The sequence below is a fragment of the Aspergillus uvarum genome (assembly GCF_003184745.1).
Source record: "Aspergillus uvarum CBS 121591 unplaced genomic scaffold BO82scaffold_61, whole genome shotgun sequence".
NCBI classification, from domain to species: domain Eukaryota; kingdom Fungi; phylum Ascomycota; class Eurotiomycetes; order Eurotiales; family Aspergillaceae; genus Aspergillus; species Aspergillus uvarum.
This window is the reverse complement of record NW_020291358.1, coordinates 141-26,492: the sequence shown is the minus strand read 5'-3', so window position 1 is coordinate 26,492 and position 26,352 is coordinate 141. Positions and strand designations below refer to the sequence as shown.

General features: G+C 54.7%; 14 protein-coding genes across 14 annotated transcripts; 6 read left to right on the top strand and 8 right to left on the bottom strand.

Annotated features, from left to right (window-relative positions):
- Positions 1-1,660: 1,660 nt before the first annotated feature.
- Positions 1,661-2,981, top strand: BO82DRAFT_318372 (peroxisomal membrane protein PEX14; the record flags this gene model as incomplete). The annotated part of the gene is made up of 1 exon (XM_025632643.1): positions 1,661-2,981. A coding segment is annotated over exon 1 (1,296 nt), but the record flags the coding sequence as incomplete, so codon positions are not given.
- A 214-nt stretch (positions 2,982-3,195) lies between these two features.
- On the bottom strand, positions 3,196-7,717 carry sec31 (putative protein transport protein (SEC31)). The gene is made up of 7 exons (XM_025633628.1): positions 7,437-7,717; positions 7,255-7,371; positions 7,088-7,193; positions 6,794-7,027; positions 3,897-6,741; positions 3,546-3,844; positions 3,196-3,493 (listed from the first exon to the last, which is right to left on the bottom strand). The coding sequence occupies exons 1-7, from the start codon at positions 7,643-7,645 to the stop codon at positions 3,449-3,451; spliced, it is 3,855 nt and encodes a 1,284-aa protein (XP_025488146.1). The 5' UTR covers positions 7,646-7,717; the 3' UTR covers positions 3,196-3,448.
- Positions 7,718-8,261: 544 nt separating this feature from the next.
- BO82DRAFT_292454 (RNA-binding protein) lies at positions 8,262-8,785 on the top strand (the record flags this gene model as incomplete). Its single annotated transcript, XM_025631765.1, has 2 exons — positions 8,262-8,582; positions 8,645-8,785. The coding sequence occupies 2 exons, from the start codon at positions 8,262-8,264 to the stop codon at positions 8,783-8,785; spliced, it is 462 nt and encodes a 153-aa protein (XP_025488145.1).
- Positions 8,786-9,077: 292 nt separating this feature from the next.
- BO82DRAFT_292405 (uncharacterized protein) lies at positions 9,078-9,733 on the bottom strand (the record flags this gene model as incomplete). The annotated part of the gene is made up of 4 exons (XM_025631763.1): positions 9,078-9,177; positions 9,396-9,471; positions 9,564-9,579; positions 9,674-9,733. 4 exons carry the CDS (start codon positions 9,731-9,733, stop codon positions 9,078-9,080), a joined length of 252 nt encoding a protein of 83 aa, XP_025488144.1.
- A 429-nt stretch (positions 9,734-10,162) lies between these two features.
- Positions 10,163-10,898, top strand: BO82DRAFT_377563 (cytochrome c oxidase subunit VIb; the record flags this gene model as incomplete). The annotated part of the gene is made up of 5 exons (XM_025637582.1): positions 10,163-10,229; positions 10,432-10,462; positions 10,528-10,609; positions 10,728-10,791; positions 10,867-10,898. The coding sequence occupies 5 exons, from the start codon at positions 10,163-10,165 to the stop codon at positions 10,896-10,898; spliced, it is 276 nt and encodes a 91-aa protein (XP_025488143.1).
- Positions 10,899-12,018: 1,120 nt separating this feature from the next.
- On the bottom strand, positions 12,019-13,629 carry BO82DRAFT_357723 (putative mitochondrial dicarboxylate carrier). Its single transcript, XM_025636096.1, has 3 exons — positions 13,340-13,629; positions 12,988-13,088; positions 12,019-12,888 (listed from the first exon to the last, which is right to left on the bottom strand). The coding sequence occupies exons 1-3, from the start codon at positions 13,491-13,493 to the stop codon at positions 12,196-12,198; spliced, it is 948 nt and encodes a 315-aa protein (XP_025488142.1). The 5' UTR covers positions 13,494-13,629; the 3' UTR covers positions 12,019-12,195.
- A 554-nt stretch (positions 13,630-14,183) lies between these two features.
- On the bottom strand, positions 14,184-15,954 carry BO82DRAFT_357722 (phenylalanine--tRNA ligase). The gene has a single exon (XM_025636095.1). It carries the CDS (start codon positions 15,881-15,883, stop codon positions 14,333-14,335), a length of 1,551 nt encoding a protein of 516 aa, XP_025488141.1. The 5' UTR covers positions 15,884-15,954; the 3' UTR covers positions 14,184-14,332.
- Positions 15,955-16,716: 762 nt separating this feature from the next.
- On the bottom strand, positions 16,717-17,540 carry grpE (mitochondrial nucleotide exchange factor MGE1). The gene is made up of 2 exons (XM_025636094.1): positions 16,891-17,540; positions 16,717-16,826 (listed from the first exon to the last, which is right to left on the bottom strand). Exons 1-2 carry the CDS (start codon positions 17,257-17,259, stop codon positions 16,794-16,796), a joined length of 402 nt encoding a protein of 133 aa, XP_025488140.1. The 5' UTR covers positions 17,260-17,540; the 3' UTR covers positions 16,717-16,793.
- Positions 17,541-18,422: 882 nt separating this feature from the next.
- Positions 18,423-19,752, top strand: BO82DRAFT_357719 (alpha/beta hydrolase). Its single transcript, XM_025636093.1, has one exon. It carries the CDS (start codon positions 18,476-18,478, stop codon positions 19,436-19,438), a length of 963 nt encoding a protein of 320 aa, XP_025488139.1. The 5' UTR covers positions 18,423-18,475; the 3' UTR covers positions 19,439-19,752.
- A 1,181-nt stretch (positions 19,753-20,933) lies between these two features.
- On the top strand, positions 20,934-22,442 carry cbpA (putative calcineurin binding protein; the record flags this gene model as incomplete). Its single annotated transcript, XM_025636092.1, has 1 exon — positions 20,934-22,442. A coding segment is annotated over exon 1 (928 nt), but the record flags the coding sequence as incomplete, so codon positions are not given.
- On the top strand, positions 21,878-22,926 carry BO82DRAFT_168483 (uncharacterized protein). Its single transcript, XM_025630324.1, has one exon. It carries the CDS (start codon positions 22,239-22,241, stop codon positions 22,842-22,844), a length of 606 nt encoding a protein of 201 aa, XP_025488137.1. The 5' UTR covers positions 21,878-22,238; the 3' UTR covers positions 22,845-22,926.
- Positions 22,927-23,008: 82 nt separating this feature from the next.
- BO82DRAFT_377556 (DNA-directed RNA polymerase II core subunit RPB3) lies at positions 23,009-24,272 on the bottom strand (the record flags this gene model as incomplete). The annotated part of the gene is made up of 3 exons (XM_025637581.1): positions 23,009-23,399; positions 23,514-24,082; positions 24,219-24,272. The coding sequence occupies 3 exons, from the start codon at positions 24,270-24,272 to the stop codon at positions 23,009-23,011; spliced, it is 1,014 nt and encodes a 337-aa protein (XP_025488136.1).
- On the bottom strand, positions 24,218-24,617 carry BO82DRAFT_168450 (uncharacterized protein). The gene has a single exon (XM_025630323.1). The coding sequence runs from the start codon at positions 24,564-24,566 to the stop codon at positions 24,342-24,344; it is 225 nt and encodes a 74-aa protein (XP_025488135.1). The 5' UTR covers positions 24,567-24,617; the 3' UTR covers positions 24,218-24,341.
- Positions 24,618-25,171: 554 nt separating this feature from the next.
- BO82DRAFT_168438 (NUDIX hydrolase) lies at positions 25,172-25,999 on the bottom strand. The gene is made up of 2 exons (XM_025630322.1): positions 25,856-25,999; positions 25,172-25,714 (listed from the first exon to the last, which is right to left on the bottom strand). Exons 1-2 carry the CDS (start codon positions 25,905-25,907, stop codon positions 25,287-25,289), a joined length of 480 nt encoding a protein of 159 aa, XP_025488134.1. The 5' UTR covers positions 25,908-25,999; the 3' UTR covers positions 25,172-25,286.
- Positions 26,000-26,352: the final 353 nt, after the last annotated feature.

The window sequence follows — 26,352 nt, the reverse complement described above, 5'->3', positions numbered from 1 at the left end:
GGGGAATCAGGCTAAGCAGAGGAGATACGATACGGGGGTAGTGTTGAGGTGTGATGTGTGATGAGGAGACGGAAATTACAGTCACGAAGGATGGACGAGTGAAAATGAAGGTGTTGGAGGGAGGGAGGAGAGGGGCGGACGGAAGAGCTGGAAGACTGAGGGAGAAATGAAATGAGGGGAGTGAAGCGCAGTCCATCTATCAGAAGGAGAGAGGTCTTTCTGACTGCTGCGACTGCTGCTGATGTGTTGTTGGTTGGTACATCAGACATCAGCAATTTCGTCGTCATCTTCTTCCTCTTCCTTCCTTTTTCCCTGACTTCATTTCAACTATGCTTCCTTCCACATCTCACATCTCACATCTCCGCCACGTTCACCATCTTTCTTTCTCGCGTTCAATCATCCTCCTTTCATCGAGGAGAAGAGGGGCGGGGGCGGCAAGGCACAGACAGAGCATAGAGCATGGAGCATGGAGCATGGAGCATGGAGCATGGATTATCAACCCCAACCCCAATCAGACGACGATCGAGCAGCCACTTGATTCATTTGATTCACGAGGTCGGAGAGCCAATGGGAGGATTCGCGGCCTCCTTGTCCTCAGACGGTGAACCCAAACGGCGCTGCAGTCCGTTGCTGTTGCGCAACCCCGGATCACCCAAGGATGGTTTCCTGCGCCGAGGGGGGCTTGATCCGGACTGGGGGGCAGGAGGAGGGGCAGTGGCATTCGATCCAAGGATTTCTCTTGGGGATCTCGATCACGCAGCCAGCCAGTGCAACCGAGAAGGGGGCAGAAACAGCCAAATGAATGATGGGATGGGATGGGGTGAATGGGCGGAAATCGATGAGAAACAACAACAGACTTGAGCATCCACTCACCGGCTTCAAGGATAGAACGAGGCGTCGCGTTCCAACCACAGTCTCTTCAAACGAACTGATCAATAATGCGGCGGGGACGGCCGATCGTGCGAATCGAAGCAGTCGGTCTCAGCCCTGATCCTGAATCTGATTCAGACAAACTATGTATCCATCCATCCATTGATCGATGATGGGCGAAGATCGAATAATCTTCGGATGCTCTTTCACCGCCGCCACTTTGTGCCGGGCGGTCGGTATCCTTGGCGTTCGCTGCGGTATTTGGTGACCCTCTACTTCGACCTTCTATACTTATACTTCCATGGCCTATTGTGGTTCCGTGTTGACAGGCAAGGGCATGAGTGCTATTGCAGTGCTTCGCGAGCTTGGGATGGATAGCTTAGAGTACCTGAAATCAGCGGGCATAGACAGTGGACTATCCAAGCGTAGAAACTGCTCCACCGAAATAGATCTCTCCAAGATATATCCAGATCACCGCGGCATGCACATGCTGTGCCCCAAGAAGTTCCCTGGAAAGAACATCGTTATCTCTACCTGTCTATGTATAATAGAAAACCCTGATTGTAACTTCTTACTTCTCCAGTCAAATGATCATATCGATGCCCCAAAAATTCATAGTAAGCAAGTCGTGCTTAGCAGCCAAACCAGGCCGAATTCGGGGTCGGCCTGGTCTTATCACACTCGGTCGATACAGCCGAGGTTTATCTGAGTGACTGTCCATCTCCGCCTGCCGGACTCCGCATCTCCTCTTCCTCTTCCTCCTCCCATCTTCACTCTACTCTACTCTCACCTTACAGCTTCCTTGCGTGATCACCATGGCAGACAAGCCAAAGTCGTCAATCCCAGAGTGGCAAAAGTCCAATGCCAGCTCGGAGAACAGCAACACTGACACCACCACCAACCCAAGCGCAGATAACGACACTGAAGACCGCCCAGCGCTCCTCGACCAAGCCGCCAAGTTCCTCCAGGATGACTCCATTCGCGATGCCCCCATCGACCGCAAGAGAACATTCCTAGAGTCCAAGGGCCTGCGCAACGATGAGATTGACCTTCTGCTGAGCCATTCCCCTGGGGAGTTCAGCACCTCGGAAAAGAGCAGTAACCCCGAGGTCGAGGTCGCCAACAACCACGAAGCTCCCAGCAGCAGCAGCAGCAGCAGCAGCAACGCATCTCCACCACACTCCTCCTCCACAGCAACCACTCCATCAACAAGCGCCAGCGCCAGCGCCAGCACCTCCACCCCAGCAACAGCACCCCGCGACATCCCCCCAATAATCACCTACCCCGAATTCCTGACCACGCCCGCCACGCAACCGCCCCTCATCACCCTGCGCAGCACGCTCTACACCCTCTACGGCGCCGCGGGCCTCGCAACAACCTTCTACGCCGCCAGCGAATACCTGGTGAAACCGATGATCGCGCAACTGACCGCCGCGCGCCACGACCTGGCCGAAACCACCACCACCAACCTACGCACGCTGAACACGAAACTCGAATCCGTCGTCTCGACCATCCCGCCCCCGCCACAAAGCCCCCTCGACACCACCATCCACCCGAAAGACAACGAAGACGAAGACGCAGAATCCATAACCTCCGACCCAACGGAACTCTTCCACCGCGACGTCGCCGTGCAAACCAGCCCCAGCCCGCCCCTCGAACCCACCCAACCCTCCCTAATCACCACCACCACAGCCACAAACGAAACCACCCAAAACCCCACCTCCACCCCCCTCGAAAAAGCCCGCTCCCACACGTCCAGAATGCACACCCTGACGGCCCACCTCCGCTCCCTCACGGACACCGACCAGTCCGCCTCGGAGCTCGACACCGCCCTGCGCGCCAAGCTGAATGACCTGCACCATTACCTGGATACCTATATCTACAGTAAACCCGGGGGCGGGGCCATGTTCAACCCCATGGCCGGGTATGGGGTGTTCAGTACCCCCGGGATAGAGTCCGGTAATACTACCACCGGGGGGAACGGGAATGGGGGGCTGGGGTTGGGGAAAGGGGAGGAGGATGCTATTGCGACTTTTCGGACGGAGATCCGCGGTGTCAAGGGGGCGTTGTTGAGTGCCAGGAACTTTCCGGCGGGTGGGGGGAGAGCCGGGGCTGCTGGGCGGGCTCTGGGAGGAGGCTCGTCGTCATCGGTTTTGGGGAGGGTTGGGCGGCCGGGTTCGGATTAGGTTGGGCTTTTGCTTCAGGGGTTGATTGGATATTCAAGGGGGAGGGAGACCTGTTGAAGGAGGAGAGAGCAGACGGTGTAAATAGATAGTTTGATTGATGCCGATGTGGTTATACAATAGGTATAATACAACATACATTGCCAGCAAGTGCTTGCCTCCGATCTACGTCAAGAAAATAAAAACAACATGTCTACCCTCTTTTACTTCTACCAAGGCCAGATAAAACATAATATCAACAATTAACAGCGGGATAATAAAGAAAAAAGGGCGACCCCCTTGCCAGCCAAACCCCACGTCGGCCGGGTCCAGGGCTCAAAAGTCCAGTACAGTCAAACAATTATAGGAAACTCTTGCCTTGTACATACAACTCATGATCGTCACATACTCAACCGTCACGGCGTGGCTTTGCTCATGCTGATCAAACGCTTCACTCCAACCTAGTGTCTCGATTAGCCTAGCGCGAAATAATAGTTACCAAGAATGACGTACCATCCAGTTACCGCACTCGTCCGTCCGGTTGGTCATGATGTTCACGTGAATCGCGCGCGCCGTCTCATAGTCACGCGCCTGGATGGCGTGAGCAAGCTGCGCCATGTCCGCAATCGTGTTAGGCTTCAGCAGATCCTCGTTGTTGAGATGGTCGAACAGAAGATTCAGTCGCCGTTCCGCATCGTCGACCTGCGCCTTGAACGAAGACGGGGCCCGCGACTTCACTCGCTGCATGTCCGCCGACAAGATCTCGTACACGGGCATGGCATCGGCGGGGATGTGGGAGCGGTCACCAGGGGCTGGGAACCCATTAGTATTTTGGCCAACTTGACAGAAACATGATCTACTTACGGTACTTGGGCGCCGCCGGGGCAGGCTTCTTCTGCGAAGAGGCCGTGCTGGGTCGGGATCCCGCGGCCTGGGGTGGGGGAGGCGCATGCTGTTGCACTGGTGGGGCAATGGGCGAAGGCGTGCTAGGAGCGTACTGGTTCGCTAATGATTGCATGGCGGGCTGAGGGGCATACGGGGAGGCAGCGGCCTGCGGAGGGGGAGGAACGGGCGCCCGCGTCTGGAGCTGGGGGCTGGCGGCTTGAGCAGCCGGGCTCGGTGCGTACCGATTTGTGGGGGGCGGCATCGTAGGAGGTGCGTTGTAAGGCGAAGGTCCCCGAGGGATTGAAGCGGGCACGCCCATGGCCGAGGGGGGAGACTGAGGCAGGGAGGCATAGGGGTTGGCCGCAGGAGGAGGCATCGAGGAAAGCGTAGGAACGGCCGAGGGCGGCGACATCACTCTAGGAGGAGGGGCGCCGCCCTTGGGCGGAGGGGGGACCGAGGGGGTCCGGCCGACAGGTGCTCCAACTGGGGGAGGAGGGCCTTGCGCGAGGGTAGGAGACTGGTTCGGGAACGGAGCGCTGATAGGCGCGGAAGCAGTGGCAGGAGTCGACCGACGGGGCGTAGGTGCTTTAGCGAATCCCTCGGGTAAGTCATTCCACGCGGGCAGGTTGGTGGCCGTGGTGTACGTGGTAATGGTGTTGGCCGGAGACTGGTTGGTCGCGCGTGGAGGCGGGGGCACAGTGCCACCTAGAGGCTGAGCACCATAGGTAGGGGCCTGTGGCGGTTGATATCCGGCGGGAGTGTAGCCGCTGCCGGCGGTGGAGGGAGCGTACGGATTCGTCGGCTGGGCCGGTGCCGCGGCAGTCGGAGGAGCATAAGGGTTGACTGTACCAGCGGTCGGGGGAGCATATGGGTTGGCGGCCGCAGCAGTCGGGGGGGCGTACGGATTCGAGGGAGCAGCAGCGGGAGCAGCAGGAGCATAAGGGCTGGGAACTGCAGCAGGCGCCACAGGCGAGAAGGTTCTTGTGGGCTGGTATCCACCCAAAGCAGGCTGAGGAAGAGGCTTGTTGAGATTGGGCCTGGCAGCTGCGCTGGTTGCAGTCTGCGTCCGTTGAGGAGCGGCTTGTCTCGTTGCCAGGCGGATGCGATTTCTGGCGATCTCGGCCTCAGGGTGCTTCTCAGGCACAAGATCGAGGTACTTCTGTGCGACCTGCAGCCGTCCATGGGTAGCAACAACGTCGGCATACTCGATGTACTTGTCGTACAGCGTGCTGAGCTTCCAATCCGACTCCTTGGTACGCTCGGTGTCCTCGAACTTGGTGACCTGGCGGAAAATCGTCACCTTCTCAATCAGGCTCTGCAGAGCACGGACGTGGATCGAGAAAGCAGAATCGTCAGCAGAGGCTTCGATGGCCTTCTGCTCACGCTCCCGCAACTCCTCAATCCAGATAGCAACAACCTTCTCCAACTTGGAACCGGCCAGGAAACAGAACGAGGCATCCTTGCGAAGGGCCTTGTCATCCGAGTTACGGAGCTCCTCCTCCAAGCGGTCACCCAGAGCATCACAGAGATCCGCGAACTCCTTCTCGTCGGCAAAAGTGCAAAGAGCTGCCATAACCTCCTTCCAGTTGGACAAATCGGCGTTGTAGACAACATCCCAGAGGTTCTTGCCCACAATAGATGCGAGCAAACGCACATAGTTCGGGCTGTTGGTTTGCTTGGAGAAGTAGTGCTCCTGGGCCTTCTCAATGCATTTCTGGCCTCCGCAGATGGCAATCATGAACGCATCCGAGAGACGATCCTCCTTGAGTGCGACATCAAGGGCCTTCTCGAAGTCACCGAGGAGCAACGCTCTGGTGATGCCAGTGTCCGCTTCGGTCTCCTCTCCGTTGAAGATGTGGAAGGGGTTATTGGTCTTGGCACCCTTGGAAGCAGCCAGGTCAGACAGGAAGTTATCTGCGTCCGCGCTTGTGTCGAAGACGGATTGCAGACGACGGTGCTTCTTGGCCCCCGACCCGCGGGATTCCTTGGGCTCCTCGCCGTTGACTTCCTCGTCGTCCTCCTTGTTCAGACCCAGCTTGGCTAAGCTATCAGCAGCCTCGTCAGCCTGGTCCGCGAATCCGAGATACTCGACCAGACCCTTGCGAGGATCGGCCGAGATCAAGGCCTCAATGACCTTCCAGTCGGCCTTCTCCTCTTCACTGGTGGCGTTGGCAGCCCGAGTTTCGCAGATGTTGCGCAAATCACCCTCCTTGAGCGCGCTCTCAAAGGTCTCGGTCGACTTTCCAACCGCCTCATCAACTTCGAACGGGGTAATCTTAATTTTCGACGCACGCTGACCCTTCTCAACTAGGTTGACAGAGACAACTCTGCCTCCGAATCCAAAGGTTGCGCCACACGGCCGTTCCAGCCACTTGGGGGCCTTGGGCAGCGAGAAGCTGGAGACCTGGGGCTGAGTTTGGGCCTTGGCGAAGAAGTCCTCGCCATCGAGGGCCTGGTTCTGGTCGGCAATGGCCTGGGCAGTTTCGGTGCTGGTATTCTGGATGGTCTGGATGGCAATCTTGCCGTCGAACGAAGCGGTGGCGAAGAAGTTGGGGTTGTGAGGGTTCCAGCGCGTCTGGAAAGTCCAGTTTGTGACAACGGGGAACTCGCCGTAGGCGTGACCGGTCTGGGGGTTCCAGCAGAGGGTGCGGTTATCTTTGCCGGAGGAGAGGAGCAGATCGGGATCCTGGGCGCACCAGGATAGTGACAAGACGCCGGATTCGTGGCCACGGAGGGTTCTCTCCGGGGCGTGAGAGTTACGCAGATCCCACACACAGATCAGGGGGTCCGACTCGAGCGGTGTGGCCGTGACAAGTTTCGTAGGCTGGTGATGGTCAGCAAAACACACCCACAGACAGTCACGGTAAGAGTCTCACCTTCTCCGGGTCCCAGGCCACAGCACTGACAGCTTTCCGGCCCATGTTGTTGAGCGTCAAGCTCTCCTTCTTGGTCTTGACATCCCACACGGTCACGAAGCCGGCACTGCTACCCGTGACCAGGATGTGTGCAACCTTCTTGTTCCAATCCAAGCATTCGATGTCATCTGCGCGGGCGGCTGTGCCTCCGAGTCTAGAGGGGTTCGCAATGTCGTTCAGATCGGAAATGTACAGCTAATGGTAAACATGAGCTCCAACATCCATTGTTCAAACATGAATAAGGGGGCATTGTACCTCGCCCTTGGCACCACCGGTGGCCAGCAAGTTGGAGTGTTTGGGGTTGAACTGGAGAGCCTTAATAGCCCCTGAGTGTTTGTTGGTCCTCGAGATGACGGCATCACTGCCCGGGCGTCAGCCAATTTGACAAACTACAACGCGGTTGTAGGGACGACAGCACGAACCTGGAACCACCGAGCAACTTATCGGCATCCCACAGATCCAAAGATCCATTCTCCAAGGCACCCGCGATCACGCCCCGAGAGCTGTCCTCGGAATCCGTCCATGCCAAGTCGTTGAAGCTATTCGAGCAAAAGAGTTAGTGTTTGCGTACAACCCCAAAGCATTGGAAAGCTAGAAAGCGCACCCTGAATCAGTGTCAATCTTCGCTACCGGCTGCAGCTCGCCGCCGGCCTCGTGGCGGCTCAGGTTGAGATCCCAGAGCTCCAGACACGTTTGATTGGAGAAGTCGACATCCACGGCGCCGGCGCGAGTACCCGTAGCAATCAATGGTGAAGCAGCTCCAGGAGACCAGGCAAAGGTGGCCGTCCGGGGGATTTCCCTCAGACGAACCATGGTGAAGGTGGAAAAGAGCGGCAGGGAAAGATGGAGGTATAGATTAGAAGGCGACGGAGCTGGCTATTGCGGGGGGGGGGGGGATTGTTGTTCTGGCCAGCAAATGAATGAATTGGATGCGGGGGGGGAAGAACTGAAAGAGGAACGGGAGTGTAATGGAAATCCGAGGACCCAAAGTCGTGTAGGTAGGAGCAGAGAAATAAAAAACTGAAATAGAAGAAAACCTCCCCTCTCTGACACAAGACAGGAGAAACCGAGGGGTGCAGGTTACAGGTGAGAGTTGCCAAGTCGACTGGCGATTCGAGGCGTGACGGCAATCAACCAAGTGTCCTCCTCGGGGGGGCCGCTGCGACTGACCCGCTTAACCACTTTGGCCCCGGCATGGCACGTGATTGATATCAGCCTCTCTCTCTGTCTCTGACTCTCCGCGAAAGTCTGCGCCCACTCCGAAGATCGACCGGGCAAGGAAGCTTGACAACCAAGCTTCAATATAATCCTATAAGCTGGGCCCGTGCCCCCCCCAAAGCTCCCGTTTCAAGCAATTTGTGGTCCATTCAGCGAGTACGGTTATTCACACTCAAAATTACCATCCTAACCGCCCCGCAAAGCAGCAACCATGAGTGAAAAGGCTCGTTTGAAGTGTACCATCTATGTGGGGGGTCTGGACCAGGCCGTGACGATGCAGACGCTGGCGGAGGCATTTGTCCCCTTTGGCGAGGTCGTGGACATCACCCTGCCTAAACCCGACCTGCCCAACTCGAACGAATCCCACCGTGGCTTTGGATATGTGGAGTTCGACCTGCCCGAGGATGCGAAAGAGGCCATCGACAATATGGATGGCAGCGAGCTGTACGGACGTACGATCAAGGTCGCCGCCGCGAAACCGCAAAGGGAGAGCAACGAGGGGCTGGGCAGCAAGACCGCTATCTGGGAACAGGTACGCGACCAAACGGGACATCAGATTCCACGAACCTACGAGCTAATGGCGTTTCACTACAGGAGGGCTACTTGGCCAAATACGCAGTCAGCGAGGAAGATAGATTGACCACAGAGCAGGCTCAAGCAGGCGCTAACGCGGAGACCGAAGACCCCATGCAAGGACTGGTAGAGATGGACGTTGCCGGCCCAAAGCCTGAATGAAATGCCCAGGGCATCTTCTACACGCCACGCGGAGTGAATTGGCAGGGACACTACAGGACATAGCCAGCCGTAAGACTGCACGAGCACTGCATCAGAACCCTTCGATTTAAAGCCGTACTATATACACGCGCTGCAACCCTGAGCTTGAGATATGCCGAGCTTTTTTTCCGTCGGCATCCGCCGCGACACCATGCAATCTCCCTCTACCTCCCGTGGATAGTACAGATCGCCATCAAAACAAAACAAAGAATCGCCCATTGCAATTTGGAATCAAAGTGTGATGGTACATTCTCTAGTGCTCACGGGACTCGGGGCTGTTGCGGTACAGACGGAGGGTCTTGTCGGTCATGAGCTTCTTGGAGCTGGAGTAGATGGCAGCACCGACGGCGACACTGTGGGAAGAAGCGTTAGCGATGGCACGTTCGGTGAGGGTGGGTAGGGAGTTGGTGAGGAGGGGTCAGAAGAAGGAGTTAGATCATGTTCGATCCGTGTGATGTAACAAGTCAATTGAACCAGGAACTACTATGCACATACCCCAAGACAAGACCTGTAAAGTGACAGACATGATGGTTAGCCTATCTGTAAACACCGTTGGACCATAATGGCGCACGAGAAATACATACCAAGAGGGATCAACTCCGGGGGGATGCGCTTGAGGGTGCGCAGACGCTGGGAGATAGTGTGGGCTAGAGCTCTGTGTTAGTCCAATTGCAACTTCCAGAAATACACTCTTGCACGCTTCTAGTCGGCAATGGCGCATTGGGGGAAAGCTTCATACCGCTCTGGTTTTCCTTCTGCAACGTTTGTTAGCCATCATGCAACTGCCAAGCCCAATTTTTCCCGGGTCACAACCACGAGGGGGGAAAGGAAGGGAGAGAAGAAACTCACAGGAGTAGGAAAAGCGAAAGGCCGAGTGGCCTGCATGCGCATGATGGTGGTGGGATACATGGCGATCGAGTGTGGGGTGAAGGCCTGGCTGGAGGTGGTTTGGATGGGGGGTGGGAGAGGAGAGGATGTTGGTGACGGAAGTTGAGCTCATTCGGGCCTTGTGGAATTGGATCACGAGTTCCGATTCACGGCCTTGATGACTCAGGCAGCAGCAAACTACCTCGAGATGACGGATCGGGGTGTTTAGGAAAGGTAGGCGCATGAGTGGCTCGCTACAGTAGGCGGTCAAGGCTGAACTTGGGGCCCGGCTGTACTGCTTCACGGGATCATTCCACTCCACCAGCGCGCAAACCTCACCCCCATCTTTCTTTCTCCAAGCCCTCTCTCTTGCTTCCCTCCTCCTCCCCCCTCCCCCCTCTCCACCACCCACCCTTTTCCTTTTCCCCAGTTTTAGATTCCTTTCCAGGCTCTGTCCTTAGAACCGCCACAATGGGTGCCATTCCTGAAGCCGATCCCGATGAGCCCCAGGAGACCAAGCCCTTCAAGTTCGTGACAGGTGAGCTTTCCCAAACCCGGATAATCCGACCTATGCCTTCGATCCCCAATTGAGGTCAATTGCTAACTAGTATGCAGCCGGTACGTTTCTCTCCAGGTTCTTCGTTGATTCGGTCGCTTATCGATGAACGATCCCGGCGGGTTCCTCATCAATCGTGGTGGGCAAGCTGACTGACCAAATGTCTTGATGTAACGATATACAGGCTATGACGCTCGCTTCCCCCAGCAGAACCAGTACGTGATAAGCCAATTTCCTTCCTTCGCCTTTCGTCCAACTTGATACTAATGCAATTGAATAGGACCAAGCACTGCTGGCAGAACTACGTCGACTACTACAAGTGTGTCAACGCCAAGGGCGAGGACTTCCGCCCATGCCGTCAGGTATATCGACCCCCCTCCTCATCCTCCTCGGCTACCAAACCCGCAACTGCCTACCACCGCCACCACCACCACAGCAAACCCATCACAGCTCCAGTACTAATCTTTCCATAATCACCAGTTCTACCACGCTTTCCGCTCCCTCTGCCCCAAGGCCTGGACTGACCGATGGGATACCCAGCGCGGTACGTACTCATCCCCCATCCCTCCACGCTTTTACCTTCAACAGCAAATCCCAAATACTAACCCCTCAAAAACAGAGGCTGGAAACTTCCCCGCTCGCCTGGAGTAGATTGCTAGAAAGTTGAACAAATCTATGTGTTAAAGTTTCCGTGTGCCTTTGTTTTATTTCTTGGTCAAACAAATGTACTCTACTACCCTGATTCGGGGCCAACCCCCCCGAATTGAACAAATCAAGCGGGAAATGTCTTTTTTTCTTTCATGGCCTTTTTCGTTGATTTGATCTGGAGTGTTTGCCTTTCCTTGCATCTTGTCTGGAATTGATCCAGAGGGAGCTAACTGTATGGACATGGAAAGGTCGCGTAGTGTGCAAAAACCCCCCCCTCAAAAAAAAAACCGAGAACGAGTTTAGCAGTATATGATCCCTGTCTATCTAATCTATCAGTCAATGGGCCTCTCATATCAGTCGATTGAAGTTGCATTCCAGAAAGGATGATTAGGAGACGATATCACTCACGGCACTCCGTAACCCCAGTCGCCGATACCGATACAGATCCGGCGGACATCATACGATCCGATCTCCCCCCCCCCCAGCCTCTCGAGACAATAGTTTATACTGTACATCTTATTTAATACCCCTATGAACTGATTGGTGTCACATGTAGCGTCTTTGATATGCTCACAAAGAGAGAGATTCCTTTCCTAGAATATGAACGACTTACTGCCCTAGGAATTGATACCGAGTACATGAGTTTCTTAGCTTTCTCGGCTAGGAAGCTGCAATGCAATGCCTCAGCATATTGCTTCAGAGGATGGATACGAAGCTATCTGCGCGACTGCATACATTTGTTTTCTACAGTACTGAGAAACTCCAATCCACAACTCGCAATCTAAAGTCTCTATGTGTCTATTGTAGATCTCATATCTAGTCTATCTCAACTAACGAATGCCACGCTCTCACTCACTCACACGCTCCCCACCAAGCGTTATAATGCAGAGAACTCCTCCCACCCAGATGCTTCTGGCCTCATCTCCATCTGATCGGGAGTGGAAGTAATAAAGCGACAGGTGAAGGGGGATTACTCACAGCCACCGAGAAAGGTGTTGTCTCACTTCAATCAGCCATCAAGTCCAGCACAAAAGAGAGAGAAAACGATATTATGTACAAGCGATATATGCCCGCAGGAGAAATGAACACATCGTACCAAGGGAAAAAAAAAACTTTTAGCCACCCAAAAAATCACAATGCTTCGCCAAAACCCCAACATGAACAAGATGAAGGACGATGATATGCTAGACAGATATCCTAGCTGAGATTGTATCGTGGATATCAAAGCGGTGTATAGACAGTCCCAGATATGACTGGGAAAGAGAGGATGAAACGAGAAAAAAAAGCAGAGAAAGCGGAATTACCGCTTCTCCTCCGGGATCCCCTTCACCCACCGGTAGAGCTTCTTATGCTCCTCCAGGAAGATGAAAGTGGCGATCGTGTGCGGACCCAGCCGGATGAAGCTGGGCACCCAGCCGCGGAATGCCCAGACGTAGCCCTCCTTGTGGGTGATCTCGCGCAGCAGGCTGGGGATGCTCTGGCCGTGGCCGTGGCTGGCGGTCATGACGCGGGTCTTGATCACGTCGACGGGGCTGCAGACGGTGGTGGCGACGAAGCCGGCCATGAACGAGGCCGCGAAGTGCGTGCCTAGGTTGTCCGACATGCCGATGCGCTCGATGCACAGCTTCTTGAAGGTGTCGTACGAGGCCAGCTGCGACGCGGTCATCAGCACCGCGCGCGTCGAGTTCGGCCACACGCCGCGGAACAGGCTGGCCGCGCCTTCCGTGCGCGTCATCTCGAGCAGCCCGTGGAAGGCGTGGCGGTAGTTGCGGCGCTGTGCCGGGGGCAGCGCCGCGTCCGACTGCATGCGCACATTCAGGACGTCGGCCGGATTGCCTGTCCAGCCGCCGATGAAGCCCGAGGCGCACGCGATGCCGATCAGCGTGAAGAAACTGGGCGTCGACCCGGGCGTCGTGAAATAGTTCTTGAGTTCCTCGTAAATGCCGAACCGAGTCGTCGAGTAGGTCACCTGGCGCAGAAGCGCGGCCGACAACTATAACGCCCCCCAAAACCAACCGGAAATTAGCCAATTTGTCCCCGACAACCCTTTTCTCAGATCCAAAAGCCGTAGCTAGAGAAAAGAAAAACGTACCCCTCTATACAAGCCCCGAACGCCATCGGACTTTATCACATGTCCAAAAGTTCCCACCATGGAGGTGGGCGCTCCAGGCCTGCGTGTTTGCAATCGAACCTAACAAAAGTTTCCAATTTTCGTTAGTACGCCGGCAATCCTCAATTGGTGATCGCGATAACATCGCCCGAAACACTAGACGAGACGAAACACATGAACCGGGGAAGCAAAGACATTGTTGCCAGTGATGCTGTAAAAGTAATGGAGCGCAAAATTTACCTTAACTGTAGGTCACCACCAAGGGAAAAAAAGAGAGTCAGTCACCAGGCGTCATCAACTCAATAAACCGCCACCAGAGAGCGCCAAAACTTACCAAGGTCCAGAGGGTGTGTGACGGCGGCCGCAAAGCAAGAGGCCGAACCACCAAACCAAAAAGGATAATGGATCTTCTTTGCAGGGACCGGAGCGGCAGCCGCTTGAGGAGGAGGAGGCTGTTGATAAGCCTCTAGCTTCGCACTGTTGACCATCGTGGACATTCCGCGAGGGCGATATGAAGAAAAGAAAAAAAGGGAGGGGAGATTCTGGTAGAGGAGAGGAGAGAGAGAAATCCAGTCGTAACAGGAAGGAAGAAGGAGAGACTGGAGAGAGAGGTTGCTGCTGCTTGCTGCTGCTGCTTCTTCTTCTTAAAAATACAGGGAGTAATCCGGTACAGCGACAATACGAGAAGAAGAGATTCGGGCTTTAGATCAAGTCTCCGAATTCCAGGGTTGTTCGGCTGCACTAACCGAACTCGGCCGTGATGCACCAATCACAGCCTCGGTTTAGACGTCGGACCAGCGGGCCAGGCGGTAAGGCCGGCCCTCGGTGTTCTCTCGCCAATACATCAATACATCCTACTATGGAGCACAAGAGGAAATGATGGAATGAAATGACAAGATATCACCGAGAAAGACGAGAAAAAACAGATTGCCCAGATTGCTAGTGTGGTAGGAAACACAAAGGAAAGCCAAGCAACCAATGCGTTCACCTGCCATGTCTCTACCCGGCTATACTGTACTGTGCTGTGCTGCAATCGTTCTGCTACGTCACAATGCATACCGCCCCTGCAGGCAGTTAAACCATTCCAACCACTAAGCAGCAGTACAACACCAAACGAATGTAGTTTGGATGCTATCACGGGACCCCTAGCCGGGAACTTGAAGTCTATTCAAGAGGAAAGAGGTCATATCTTTTGTTGTTTTACAAGCCAAGATCTTACATACACCCTATCATACAGTCACGCATCCGTTGCCTTGCCGTCATCAGGCATCCAATCTACACCTATACACATTACAGACACCCCCTATCTTGGTATATCGAACAACGACTACCGCAGCTCCACCCCCAGCTGACCAACGAGCTCTTGGCGCAATTTATCGTGGAGATCATTGGCCTCCGCGTTGGTGAGCGTGCGCTCCAGACTCCGGTAGTTGATCCGGTAGCACATGCTCTTGCGCTTGGTCTTGGGGTGCGTGAACTCGTCGACCAGACGCACATCCTCCACCAGATCGCCCGCAACCCCACGGACCAGCTCCATGATATCATTCTCATGCACGGGCACGGCGCCGCCCGCCGCACTCCCGCCACTGGCAGCCCCCGCGGGCAACCAAAAGGCCACATCCTTGTAGCAAGCGGGGTACTTGGAGAAGGGCTTGAAGCGGGTGATCTGCCCGGCCTTGAACTGCGACAAGAAGCGCTTATCCCGCGACCAGAACAGTCGGATGTCGGGGATATTGAACAGGAGCATGGCGATGCGCTCTAGGCCGATGCCGAACGCCCACCCCATGCGGTTCGGCACGTCCGAGTTATTCAACAGCTCCTGCTTGATGACACCGCAGCCCAGCACCTCCAGCCAGTCGCCCTGCCAGAACACCTCCAGCTCCCAGGAGGGGCTCGTGAAGGGGAAGTACGCCTCGACCCAGCGGACCTTGAGGGGCTCGGTCTCCTCCCCGGCCGCGGCCGCGGCCTTGCTCGCCTCCGTGAAGATCTTGATAACCATGCGCTCCAGCGACCGCTTGAGGTGCGCGGCGACCTCCTCGACCTCCTCGGCGCTGTGAAACTCGGCCTGCAGCGGGTTGCGCTGCGGGTGCACGGTGGGGTTCGGGTCCTCGACGACCACGTCGTGGGCCGGGATGCGCTCGACGTCCGCGCGGATCGCCGCCGCCGTCGCGCGGGCATGCTGCAGCGGCTCCTGCGCGGGCCGCTTCCACAGCATGGCCCCCTCCATCTGGTGGAAGACCGGGTAATGGCTGCGGTCGATGGCGTCCCGCCGGTACACGTCCGCCACCACGGTGTAGCCCACCTCCTCCGGGCAGGTGCGCTCGTTGCGGCTGATCTGCTGGAAGTACGCCTGCTGGTGGGCGCTCGTGTGCGTGCGCAGCACCAGCTTCTCGCTGAGGTAGTAGGTGTCGGTGCGGCTGCGGCCCGGGTGGTCCGCGGGGAAGCCGAGCACGTCGAAGTTCTCGGCCGTCGTCACGACGGGGTTCTCCTCGGTGTAATTCCCGTACGTGGGCCGCGGGAACTGGCTCTCGATCAGCTGGCGCGTGATGGCCAGCGGGTGGTTCTCGTCCAGGTATAGCCGGCGGCCGACGTGCGAGAGGATGGTATCGGTGACGTTGGTCCATTCGTCGGGCTCGTACGATTGCGCCTCAGCTGCCGGGGGCTGTGCCGCAGAGCCACCGACGATGGAGCCCTTGGTGACATCGGTAACTTTCTCGTTCGTCCGGCGAACGGCCGTGGCGCTCCATTCGCGGCGGGGGATGGTTGACGGCGCCGGGAGGTGCGAGAGCGGGATCCGTAGGTGCCTCCCAGAAGAATAATTGATGGCCCACCTGCTGCTGCTGGCGCGCAGAGCCCGGCCAGTGGCTAGTAAGCGCATCTCTAGAATAGATGCAACGGAGCTGCACTGAAGACTGAGCCAGTGCGTCGTTGTCGCTGGCTAGGTGATTCTCTCACGGCGTTTTAGATCGTAGTGTACAAAACATGCCGGGGCGGGAGAACCACGGCCCGAGCGGATTCCCCCAAAATCATCCGGTTCATTCTACGTTGTGCACGAACGACTGCAAGTTGATGATCGGGGTTCAGTGAAACTCAATGGACTGATTATCACAGCTCAATCAATATTATCGCAAGCCATGGTATGAAAAGTAGTTGCAGAGCAAAATACGAAGCTGTCGTGTCTGTGGGATTGCCATGTCTTCTACAAAATTAATCCATCTACGCATTTCCGAGGAATCAACATGCCTGTCATAACGTCTTTGGTCCATTCGGCCGAAGACTGTCTATTAGACTTCATAAGTACCCTGCATTGCCTTGACGGCAAGAGGGCGATGCAAAAAAGTCATAACATGATCCGATGCCCTGCAGGCATAACCCACACCCGTTTCAATGCCAGTCCCAACGTGATAAGATCACTTTTCAAGAGAAAAGAAGAAACAAAGACACCGACCATTGCGTGTAATATACATAATAGGGAGGAGAGAGTCGAGAAAGAACGCCAATCCAAAAGAAATCAGATCATTGACAAGCGCACCGGGAGAAAGCTTAGGCGACACCAATCGCAAAGTAAACGGTGTATCATACACATGCGTTCGTAGACAGGAAAAAAAAAGCGACAATCGCCGGGTCATAGTTTTCCGGCGGCATGCTCGGTTGGATAAACCATCGCATTATAATTTAGGTGAAACCCCCCATCGCGGCGAAAAGAGACGTGGTGTATTATACAGATTGAAGGAGGGAGGAGTGATTTGGAAAATTGCGGTGGTATTCGAGGGGGGTCATGGAGATGTTTAGTTGTTCTTGACAACACCGACCTTAGCAGCCTGGAGAAAACGAAAACACATTAGCATCCCTGGTTAAGGCAATTTTTTGCTGGAGACCACGTACTCTAAGGACACGGCCATTCAGACGGAAACCCTTGCTCTGAACAAACATGATCTCGCCGTCCTCTTTGCCCTCGACCTTGGTCATGAAAACAGCCTCATGGACGTTGGGGTCAAACTTCTGGGCCGAACCATCCTCAGCGGGAGCGCTGGGGTCGAATTGCTCGAGGCCGTGCTTCTTCAAGGCGCCCATCAAGACGTTCTGAGTCATCTTCAAGCCCGAAACAAGGTCCAACAGGTCCTTGTTGGCCTCGGTGGGGGCGGCCTCGAGCTTCTCCTTGGGAACAGCCAGCATAGCACGGTCGAAGTTATCGATACTCTCGAGAAGGTCCTGAGCGAAGCGCTGGATGGCGAAGTTGCGAGAGTTGTCCATGTCCCGCTTGGTGCGCTCCTGGAGGTTGATGAAGTCGGCCTTGGAACGAAGGTATTGGTCCTGTGAGATATTAGACCAGGTGATCTCGGCATTTCAAAGCTCTCCCGTGTGTTGAAATATCCATTGTGGCTCATGATATCCGCCCAGCAGGGTGGGTGGCAATTACCTTCAGGCCGATGATCTCCTTCTTTTTCTCCTCAAGCTCTTTGCGGCAAGCATCCTCACCCTCCTCAGCGGCGCCATTTTGCTCGCCATTCTCGGCCTTGTTCTCCGTCGAATAGAGGCGGGCGGCAGACTGAGGGATCAGGGGACGAGCGAACTGAGGAAGCTGGGGCTGTTGCACTGTGCGGCGGACGGCTGAGGTAGCTGGTGTCGAGCGGACGGAAAGCACGGACCGCTGGGCCTGTCTGAGGAAGGTTCTTTGAAACATGTTGAGCAAGGGAATATGGCAAATGAATGCTGCGGTGGATGGAAAGAATGAAAGCTGAAGCTCAAGCAAAATTGAAGTGGTTAAGTATGAACGAGATCGGCGATAGTAATCGGAAAAGCAGAAGTTTCGCCCGTGCCGGCGTCACCTGACTGTCCTGAGCAGCGATATCCGGATCAACATGCGGGCCGACAATCGGCTCTCATCGGTTAGTGATCGATCTATAGGAGGGTGCGGAGTCCTCGTCACTACGTTACTTATGAGTAACACTAGGGAAGGCCATTCATATGGCCGTCTCAAGACATAATGATATTGTCATACTTTTGCGAAGCGTCCAATCGTCGTGAGACGGAAAAAGAGACCTCCAGTGACACAAGGTTTTGGCTTGAAGCATAAATTGTCGAGGCACGCTGCTGCAACTGATGGCCCGCCGAGGGTTGACCGTGGCCACGATGGCGGTTGCATATGACATTCACTACCTTGTTTAGCGTCAAGCAAGCTATCAGTTAGCCGAGGATGGCCTGGGTCAATTTAGCCCAGAACCCTCCAACTATACGTAGTATAGACGCAGAGACGAGTGGGCGGCGTGCAAATCCAATTCCTCAAAAGAGCTGGATGCTCCTTGTTCTTTGCCTCCTCCCCCCACCAGCAGCAAGCTATTCCTGACCCGTTGGTACAGTTTCCAATATATAGTTCCTGGTCGAACCCACCCAGGTAGCTGTCAAAAAGGTTTATCTTTCATTTCTCTGTGACTGCAATTGTCCACTTTATATCCAGTGTTCCTCCACCATGCCCTTAGAATTGAACCCCGCATTTGCCGAGACCGCCGACCCTCTCCTGAAGATATTGGCTGCCAGTCCAAAGCACGCAGTGCATGATATCCACGCTCGCCGGATAGGGATCACTGCCCTGTATGATTCCGTCTTTGCGACATTGCCCTATGCCCGGGGAGTAGAACGGACGGTTCATCAAGTCCGGTCGTATGACGGATGGACCATTTCCGTCAAACGCTACTATAAGAAGAACAACTCGTCCCCGGCACGTGGCCCAGCAATCTTCCACGTGCATGGAGGGGGGATGATTCAGGGCACGGTTGATCTGTTCGACAAGGAGCTCGCCCTTCAAGTCGAGAAGAGCAACATTCCGATCTTCTCGGTAGATTACCGGCTGGCACCCGAGTGTCCGCATCCAACACCACTTGAGGATTGCTATGCTGGACTGGCGTGGCTCCATCGGCAAGCAGCCCATTTCCGGGTAGACAACAGCCGCATTGCTCTCATGGGGGAGAGCGCCGGGGGGTGCCTTGCTGCGGGCATTGCTATGCTGGCCCGGGATAGGGGCTTATCCCCGCCTCTCGCGAAGCAGGCTCTGTTTGACCCGATGTTAGATGATAGAAATACCGTCCCAAATCCTGCGCTGGAGCCTTTCGCTACGTGGACTTACGAGGACAATCTCACTGGCTGGACTGCCCTGTTGGGACAAGATATCGGGACGGACAATGTCTCGCCATACGCTGCGCCTGCCCGAGCCACCAACCTGGAAGGCTTGCCGCCAACGTACATCGACGTAGGCGAGCTGGACATCTTTCGTGACGAAGCTATCGCCTTCGCGGCGAAGCTCGCAACTGCCAATATCAGCTTGGAATTGCATGTGTACCCGGGTCTGCCTCATGTTTTCGAGATCTATGCACCAGACTGTGAACCCTCTCAGAGGGCCCTCGAAAATCGATCCAAGTTCCTTGCCAGCCTATAATGCTGCATGCGGGGACTCGGATGGCGTGTTTATGCCACTGAGAACCGAGTCGTTTGACCAGACCAGCCATAATCGATGGACAAAATAACATGTGTTGTGTGCACAATCATTGGAGCGGTATGGAATTGACTAGAATGGATTCTAGGTTGGCTGTCGAGAGAGTGCGTCATCCGGAAGAGCGGAGTGGCTGAGCGCCAGATGCAATAAAAGATGGTCAGAGCTTCCAGCTAAGAGGATGTATGTACTGGGTATCGGTCTAACACGGCTACTGTAGGCAGAAGAAAATTGTACGTATGTACTAGGACAAATGATTGAGGTCACTCGAGCGACGAATGTCGTTTATGGGAGTAAGACATTGGGGCACCTGAAGGTATAAGCCTTGTGCAGGCGACGTAGGTAGACGCATAGTTCTCTGCGCACCGACATCAGCCCCCTGTTGGACACGATTACGAAGTGTCTCAAAGTGTAGATAAGGTTGGTTAGACTCTATCTCAGTACGGCCTAAAATGTAGAGGCTCTGTTGATGGTGACATTAGGCGTGACTTGACTGGTGAAGCTTGGAATGCGGCAGTATGCATGCATGAACAATTCCAAAAGCGGGGGACACTCTATGTTACCTCGGAGCCAAGCTCGAAATCTTGCCTGCCTAGAGGACTTATACGCAGTGTATGATATATCGACTGCTTGTGGAGTGGTCCCCGGGGGCGGAGCATCAGCCGCTGCGGATGGCAGGCTGCTTGCTGGTTCTGGAGTGTGTGGAGAAGGCGACCATCCCGTGGAACATTGTCCCCATTCAAATTGAATTGTAGTATCTGTAAAGCAGAACCAGGTATAGATTCGAAAGCAGAGCTCGAATCGACAGCATGTGACAGTTAATTAGACTGCTCCGACTTATCGTAGTTTATCAGTATCCAGTGATATGTTCTCTGCCCGATCTCCGGGGGCTGGCTGCAGGATTCAGTCCAGGATTCACCTCCAGGACGATCCATCCGATAACCAATGCAACAGCAGCGGCTCAATCGACGACCGCTCGGATGATCTGCAGCAAGGAAAACACATATGCAACATCGCCATCACAATAATTGATGGATGACTGAAGGAAGGAATCGAAGGTGGCAACCCAAAGCGGTGCAGGTGTCTCTTCAGCCACACGGGTTCGGCGAGACCGTGGCGAGTACTGAAAATGCATGCAGAGCCGATCGCCAGGAACAGACCCAGATCCAGAAGGGCCGTCTCCGAGAAGAGACAAGTACAGTGACTTAGGTCGCTGTAGTTGTACACACGTAGCGTAGACTAGAGTAGAATAGGAGAGTCGCAATCCAAGCAGGCAGTGCAGGTTGCGGGCATCTCCACTCTTCGTTCTTTGCGTGTTGCTGCGCCTCGCCCGGCAAAGCGACGGAGGCGGACGAGGACAACCCCAACAATTGCAACAATTGATTGCATTGATCCTATAAAAGAAGCGTTCAGCACGCATACAGACTCTTCATCCTGACTGGCACAACCACCGAGAATTCTCTGAAGCAGTCTCCAATCAGAGTTGAACGAGGGCACAAGGTTGCTTACGAGTCACTGTACTGTACTCTCCTGCTGCTACTTCCACTAAGCGCTTCTCTTATCTCCCCGAGTGGCAATCAACCACAACCTCATCTCTATATCAACCACTCCTCTCCTCCTCAATCAAACCCATTCACCCACAACCACAACCACACTCCAAAAAAACATTCAAAATGAACTACACCACCCCCCCACAATCCCTAACCTCCTCCCCATCCCTCTCAACAACAACAACAACAACGAAAACAACCCGACCAACCCTCTCCCTAGACCTCAGCAACCTCCCCGCCCTCAGCCAACCAACAACCCCAACCAACACCCTCATCATCACCGATCTAAACGACCTACACCTCTTCGACCCCCCCTCCCTAACCGCCCTTCGCACCACCCTGAACAACCTCGCCCCGCTCAACTCCTTCTCCCCACTGCCCTCCCTCCGCCGCCTGCTCTGCTCCTTCCACACCGACAACGACGCCCTCTACATCCGCAAACTCCTCTCATCCACCGAGCAGAACAACCCCCTGAAAGCCCACACAGCCACCCACTCAGCCAGAACCGTCAACCCGAAGGTCTACTTCGGCGAACCCACCCCGCTGCAAACGGGCCACGATGCCCGCCCCAAACTCCTCGCCGCCCCGCAGGTCGACAAGCTCTTCTTCATCAGCCCCCCGCCCTCCCCGCCCCACGGCTGGGTTCTGCGCCAGGAGGACCCCCCCAACAAGGAAGTCCACGCCAGCGATCTGGCCCACGCGCTGGCCAAACTCAACACGGAGATGTCGACGTTCGGCGAGGCAGCCGCCGCCGCGGCGCCGGAAACTCCTGTCTCGGCGGTCTCGGAGAAGCTGCCGCGCACGGGGAGCTGGCCCGTCACGAATCGCCGCAGCCGCAGCAGTACCCTGATCTACCACCCTGAAAATCACGGGGGTAGTCCCGGCTTGCCGGCCGTGATGGTTGAGGATATGAGCGAGATGGGGTTGTTAGTGGATGATGTTGATGAAGATGAGGACGAGGATGTTGAGATGAGCTATAGTCCTGTCGAGGAGGAGGGCATGTCCGTCAAGCGAATGCCGCCGAAGACGGCGCGGCCGCCGGTCGAGTTGATGTGATTTCTTTAATGGACGTTTTGGGATTCATTCTGGTTGTGAAGAGAGAGAGGTGCTTGGATATATTGCTTGCTTGTCATGAATGGTGTTCGGGATGGTTTTGGCGTTGAACAAAGTTGGTATTGTTTGCTACGGGATTGGGCATGATGGCGTATAGTACGCATTGTACATACTATTTGCATTGGGTTGCGACACTTTTTGGTACTTCCATCTCTTGTCTATTCTTATTCATCGTTCAATTAATCCCCACAGAATGGTGGTATATCATCTCATCCATCTGCAGTATTTGCTTTCCGTCTATAGTCATCTACTATGCTCTTACAGATCCTTACAATAACCTGAGCCGCACAAGGCAGATACAAAAGCTACGCCTCAATAGCGAACCCAGTAATTGGTTGGATATCTGTTCATTTGGATTTGTATGTGATGTGGTGTGGTGTTCTTATGTAAATATGTGTTTAATAGAGTCAGAGACAAGACATGAGAAGAAAGCAAAGCAACAAAACACCCCCGTTGCACGCCTTGACCATGGAAGAACTTCTTTTGTTAGCATGGAATATGAAAGAGATAATAAGAAAAAGCAGAACAAATTTCAATTCCCCGAGGTGAGCAGAAATACCCGTGATAAACTCCGTCCGCATGCTGGAAATAGTATCAGAAAAGGTTGGCGAGAATATGATGTTGGTGGTTGGTGTTCTTTGAGCTGGGTTGGGACCAGATGTGACCCGGGTTGGTTTAATTCGCCTTAGGAGAGGAGGTAGGGATGACGATTAATTGGTTGGGGTAATAGGCTGTCGAAGTCTCGGTGACCAAAGACAACCCTGCCGGGCAGACGCAGCTGGCCCCAGGGAAAGTCGCCTCAACGGACAGCAGAGCAATCCAGCCCTCACATCTCACATCATCTCCATTCCACCTAAAACCCATAGCCACCGCCATAAGGCGTGACACCGTACGGCGTGGCAGCACTGGCTCCCCACGCGCTGGCACCGCCACTGGCATAGGCCGTGAACCCGCCATCAATACCCTCCGGCGGCTCGTAGGCATCCGGACTGCGCATCATATCATCGTCCTCACCACCCATCATGCCGCCACGGTCCGCACCGCCATCACCCGAGCCAGACAGCGACGAGATGACCGAAGCCAACTTGCGCTGCAGCACAATGATACTCTGTTGAATGATCATATCCGGGTCAATCATGCCGATACTCTCGACATCGATGTAAAAATTGTTCGGCTGCGCGTCGTAGTCAAAAGGCTGATCGGGAGGGTTGGCGTGTTCCCATGCCGAGTTCTGTGAAATAGGCCTGTGCAACAACCACAAAGTAGAATTATTAGCCAAGATCTTCTCCACTTACCATCACCTTCCCATCGTCCTTCTTCGAGACGAATACCGGGGGGGGGGGGGAGAGAAAACATACCACTCCTTCGCCGCATCCTCTTCATACCAGTAATCCACATGGCGCAGGTTGTTATGCGGGTCGTACTCGAAGCCCACCGCGGCCGTCGGCGCCCACTTGGCATGCTCCTTGGCGATCCCCTTCTTCGCGATGCAGGTCATCTTCAGCTCCTGGCCCCTCCGCAATTTACAGATCAGGGGGCCCTTGCCCTCAGGGTCCGTGATCACCGGGTTGCCCACCCACTCGTTGGCCCGCTCGCCGCTGACGGCCAGATCCCGCGCGTAGACGCGCATGATCTCGTCGCTCGTGCAGCGCGCGTGTAGGGTCAGCGTCACGCTACAGCGGGAGCAGCGGTCATCGCATTCGCAGTCGCGCGTGTACTCGACGTCCTGGTCGCAGTTCTTGGAGTTGAGCGGGATCAGCCCCAGGCGGTGGGCCAGGAACTCGTCAGGCAGGACCGAAGTGTTCTTCTCGACTTCCACCAGGTCGATCGCCATGGTCGGGATCTCGGCGAGCATGGTGCGGCGGATCGAGTTGGCGAAGGCTAGGTCGACGGAGCTGAGCTTGAAGTCCACGCGGTAGGGCTCGGCCTGTGGTATCATGATCAGTCATTGTTGGGGATGGAGAGAGTTGGTAAGTGAGCTTCTTTGGGGGGAGCAGATTGTGGTGTTGCTTTGTGATGTGCAGTGATAGTGATGTGATGGATGGCGACTGCAAGTTGCTCACCTCGCGGACGGTCACTTGGGGCCCGGTGGGCTCGATGTCCATTTCGTAGTCCATGATGATGATGGTATGTCTGTTGGCGATGAGGCCCAGAGTGATGGCCACACACACCGGAAGAGTTATGGTTCAGTGGGGAGGAAGTTGAATTGGAGATGGCCGCGATGAGGCAATCAATTCGAGAGAGACTTGGGAGAACTGAAAGGCGGAAGCTGAGAGGCGCTTGACCCGATCGGGTAATCTTCCCCTGCAGCCCAGAGATGTATGTGTAAATGGGATGACACGTGAAGGCACGCTGATTATCCAGCTATGAGATACTTGACTCATTACATTAATTTTATGTCTAGTATTCATAGACGAGGTTGGTTCGCTAAGCCTCGCTTCATTAGCCAACTGTCAAGACAGTTTTTAGTGGTCAACTGAGTCAATTTCGAGGCTGTAGTAACCTCCATGCAACACCACCTTGCATCATTAGTTACTTCCAGAGACTTCTATAGATACACACTCAGATGAAAAATCAAACAGCTATTATTGTATGTTAGCCCATGCTGGGCGGACTTTATAGATGCGAAGTGCCCGGAGCGCACAGGTCTCAATCACGAGCAAGATGATATTGGTATCCAAAAGAGAAAGCCAACTCCAAGCAAAGGATCCCATCCCAGACCATGTCTCGATGACAGTAACTTTTTGCCCCATCCGTCAGCAACACGGCCGTACTCCTCTAACAATCTATACTGGCGCTTGCTCGTGAATTCTATAAGGGTGTGAAAACAATAGCAAGGACGGATCGAATGGACTAGATAGGCCATATTCGCGCATCTCAGAAGATCATGTTCGTAAGTCATGCGCAGAAGCCACCAGCTGCCATCCGATCGAGTCCAGAGAGAGAGAGAGAAAAAAAAAAGGGAAAGAAAAGGAGAGATTATAAAAACCCAAAAGCATTACAGCCAACCGGGGGTAGGAAGTTCAAGCCAGTCAATGCAAGTAAAAAAGAAAACAGCTTTTCCTTGGCTAGATCATTTCAGGTCGTCATGGAAGCTTGAAGCTCCTTTGCGGAAAACAAAAAGCCCATCGCTACCGCCGCATGGAGCTGCGATTGAGCGCTTCCAAAAGCTCGGGTCTGCTGGCCAGAGCATCGGCAGCCTGCTTATAAGTAACCCATTGCCGTTTTCGCTTGTGCATCTCGGGCCACTGCTCCTCTTCGCGGTCCACGGTCACCTCGAAGAACTGGTAGGACGCCTTGGGTGCTGTGGTTGACAATAAAGTCGAGGGGCGCATGTCGGGTATTTGCCCCAAGTCCTTGTGCACCGTACATATTACTCCAGCCTCTTCCCAGGCCTCTCTGCAGGCGGCTTGTTGGGGGCTATTTTCGTCCGTCTCCCAGCCGCCTTTGGGAAGGACCCAGCCGCCGCGCCCTGCGGACTGGATCATCAAGACCAGAGTCTTGTCCGCGGACAACGGTACAACACCGGCCACTAGCCGTTCGCCTTTCGGACCGTACCCTAGAAGCACAGACAACATTAGCAGGGTTGCGCGTAACCATAGGTGGCAAAATCGCGGGGAAAGATATTCGAAGGTAGAAGAAAGAGTATCAAGAAGTAAATTGTAAAAGGGTCAACGTGCCTCCAGGGTAAATTACTCACGTTGGTTTTTGCGTCCCACGCGGGACTCCATTGAGCGAGGTTGTTCCGTCATGATGGACCAACTGTAACTATAGGATGGAAAGAAAGATGAGGCACTTAAAGACCACTCCACACAAGAAGTCTATATAGTGGAGAGAGAGGGTGGGCGACTGTAGTAGGTCGTTCCTGGGCTTCACGCGACACTCGTGTCAAAGAAGGAAGAAGTTCGATGCGACTGGGCAGAGAGACAACGACCAATGACACTGACTTGGGACGACCTGTCAGTGCTGGAAGTGACGCAGAATACTTCGAACAATGGAGGTAACAAAAGAGAGGTCCAGCCTGGTGTACGAGAGCTGGCGAACAACCTCTCGGTCGAGTTTCTGTTCCTTAACGCGAAGAAGCGGAACAAACGAACCGGGTCGAAGGGAAAGGCGGGATTTTTTTTTTTTCTTATGAAGGCGAAGAAGAAAAAAAAAAGAGCTTAGAAGAGAGAATCAGGAAAATCAGGTATCCCC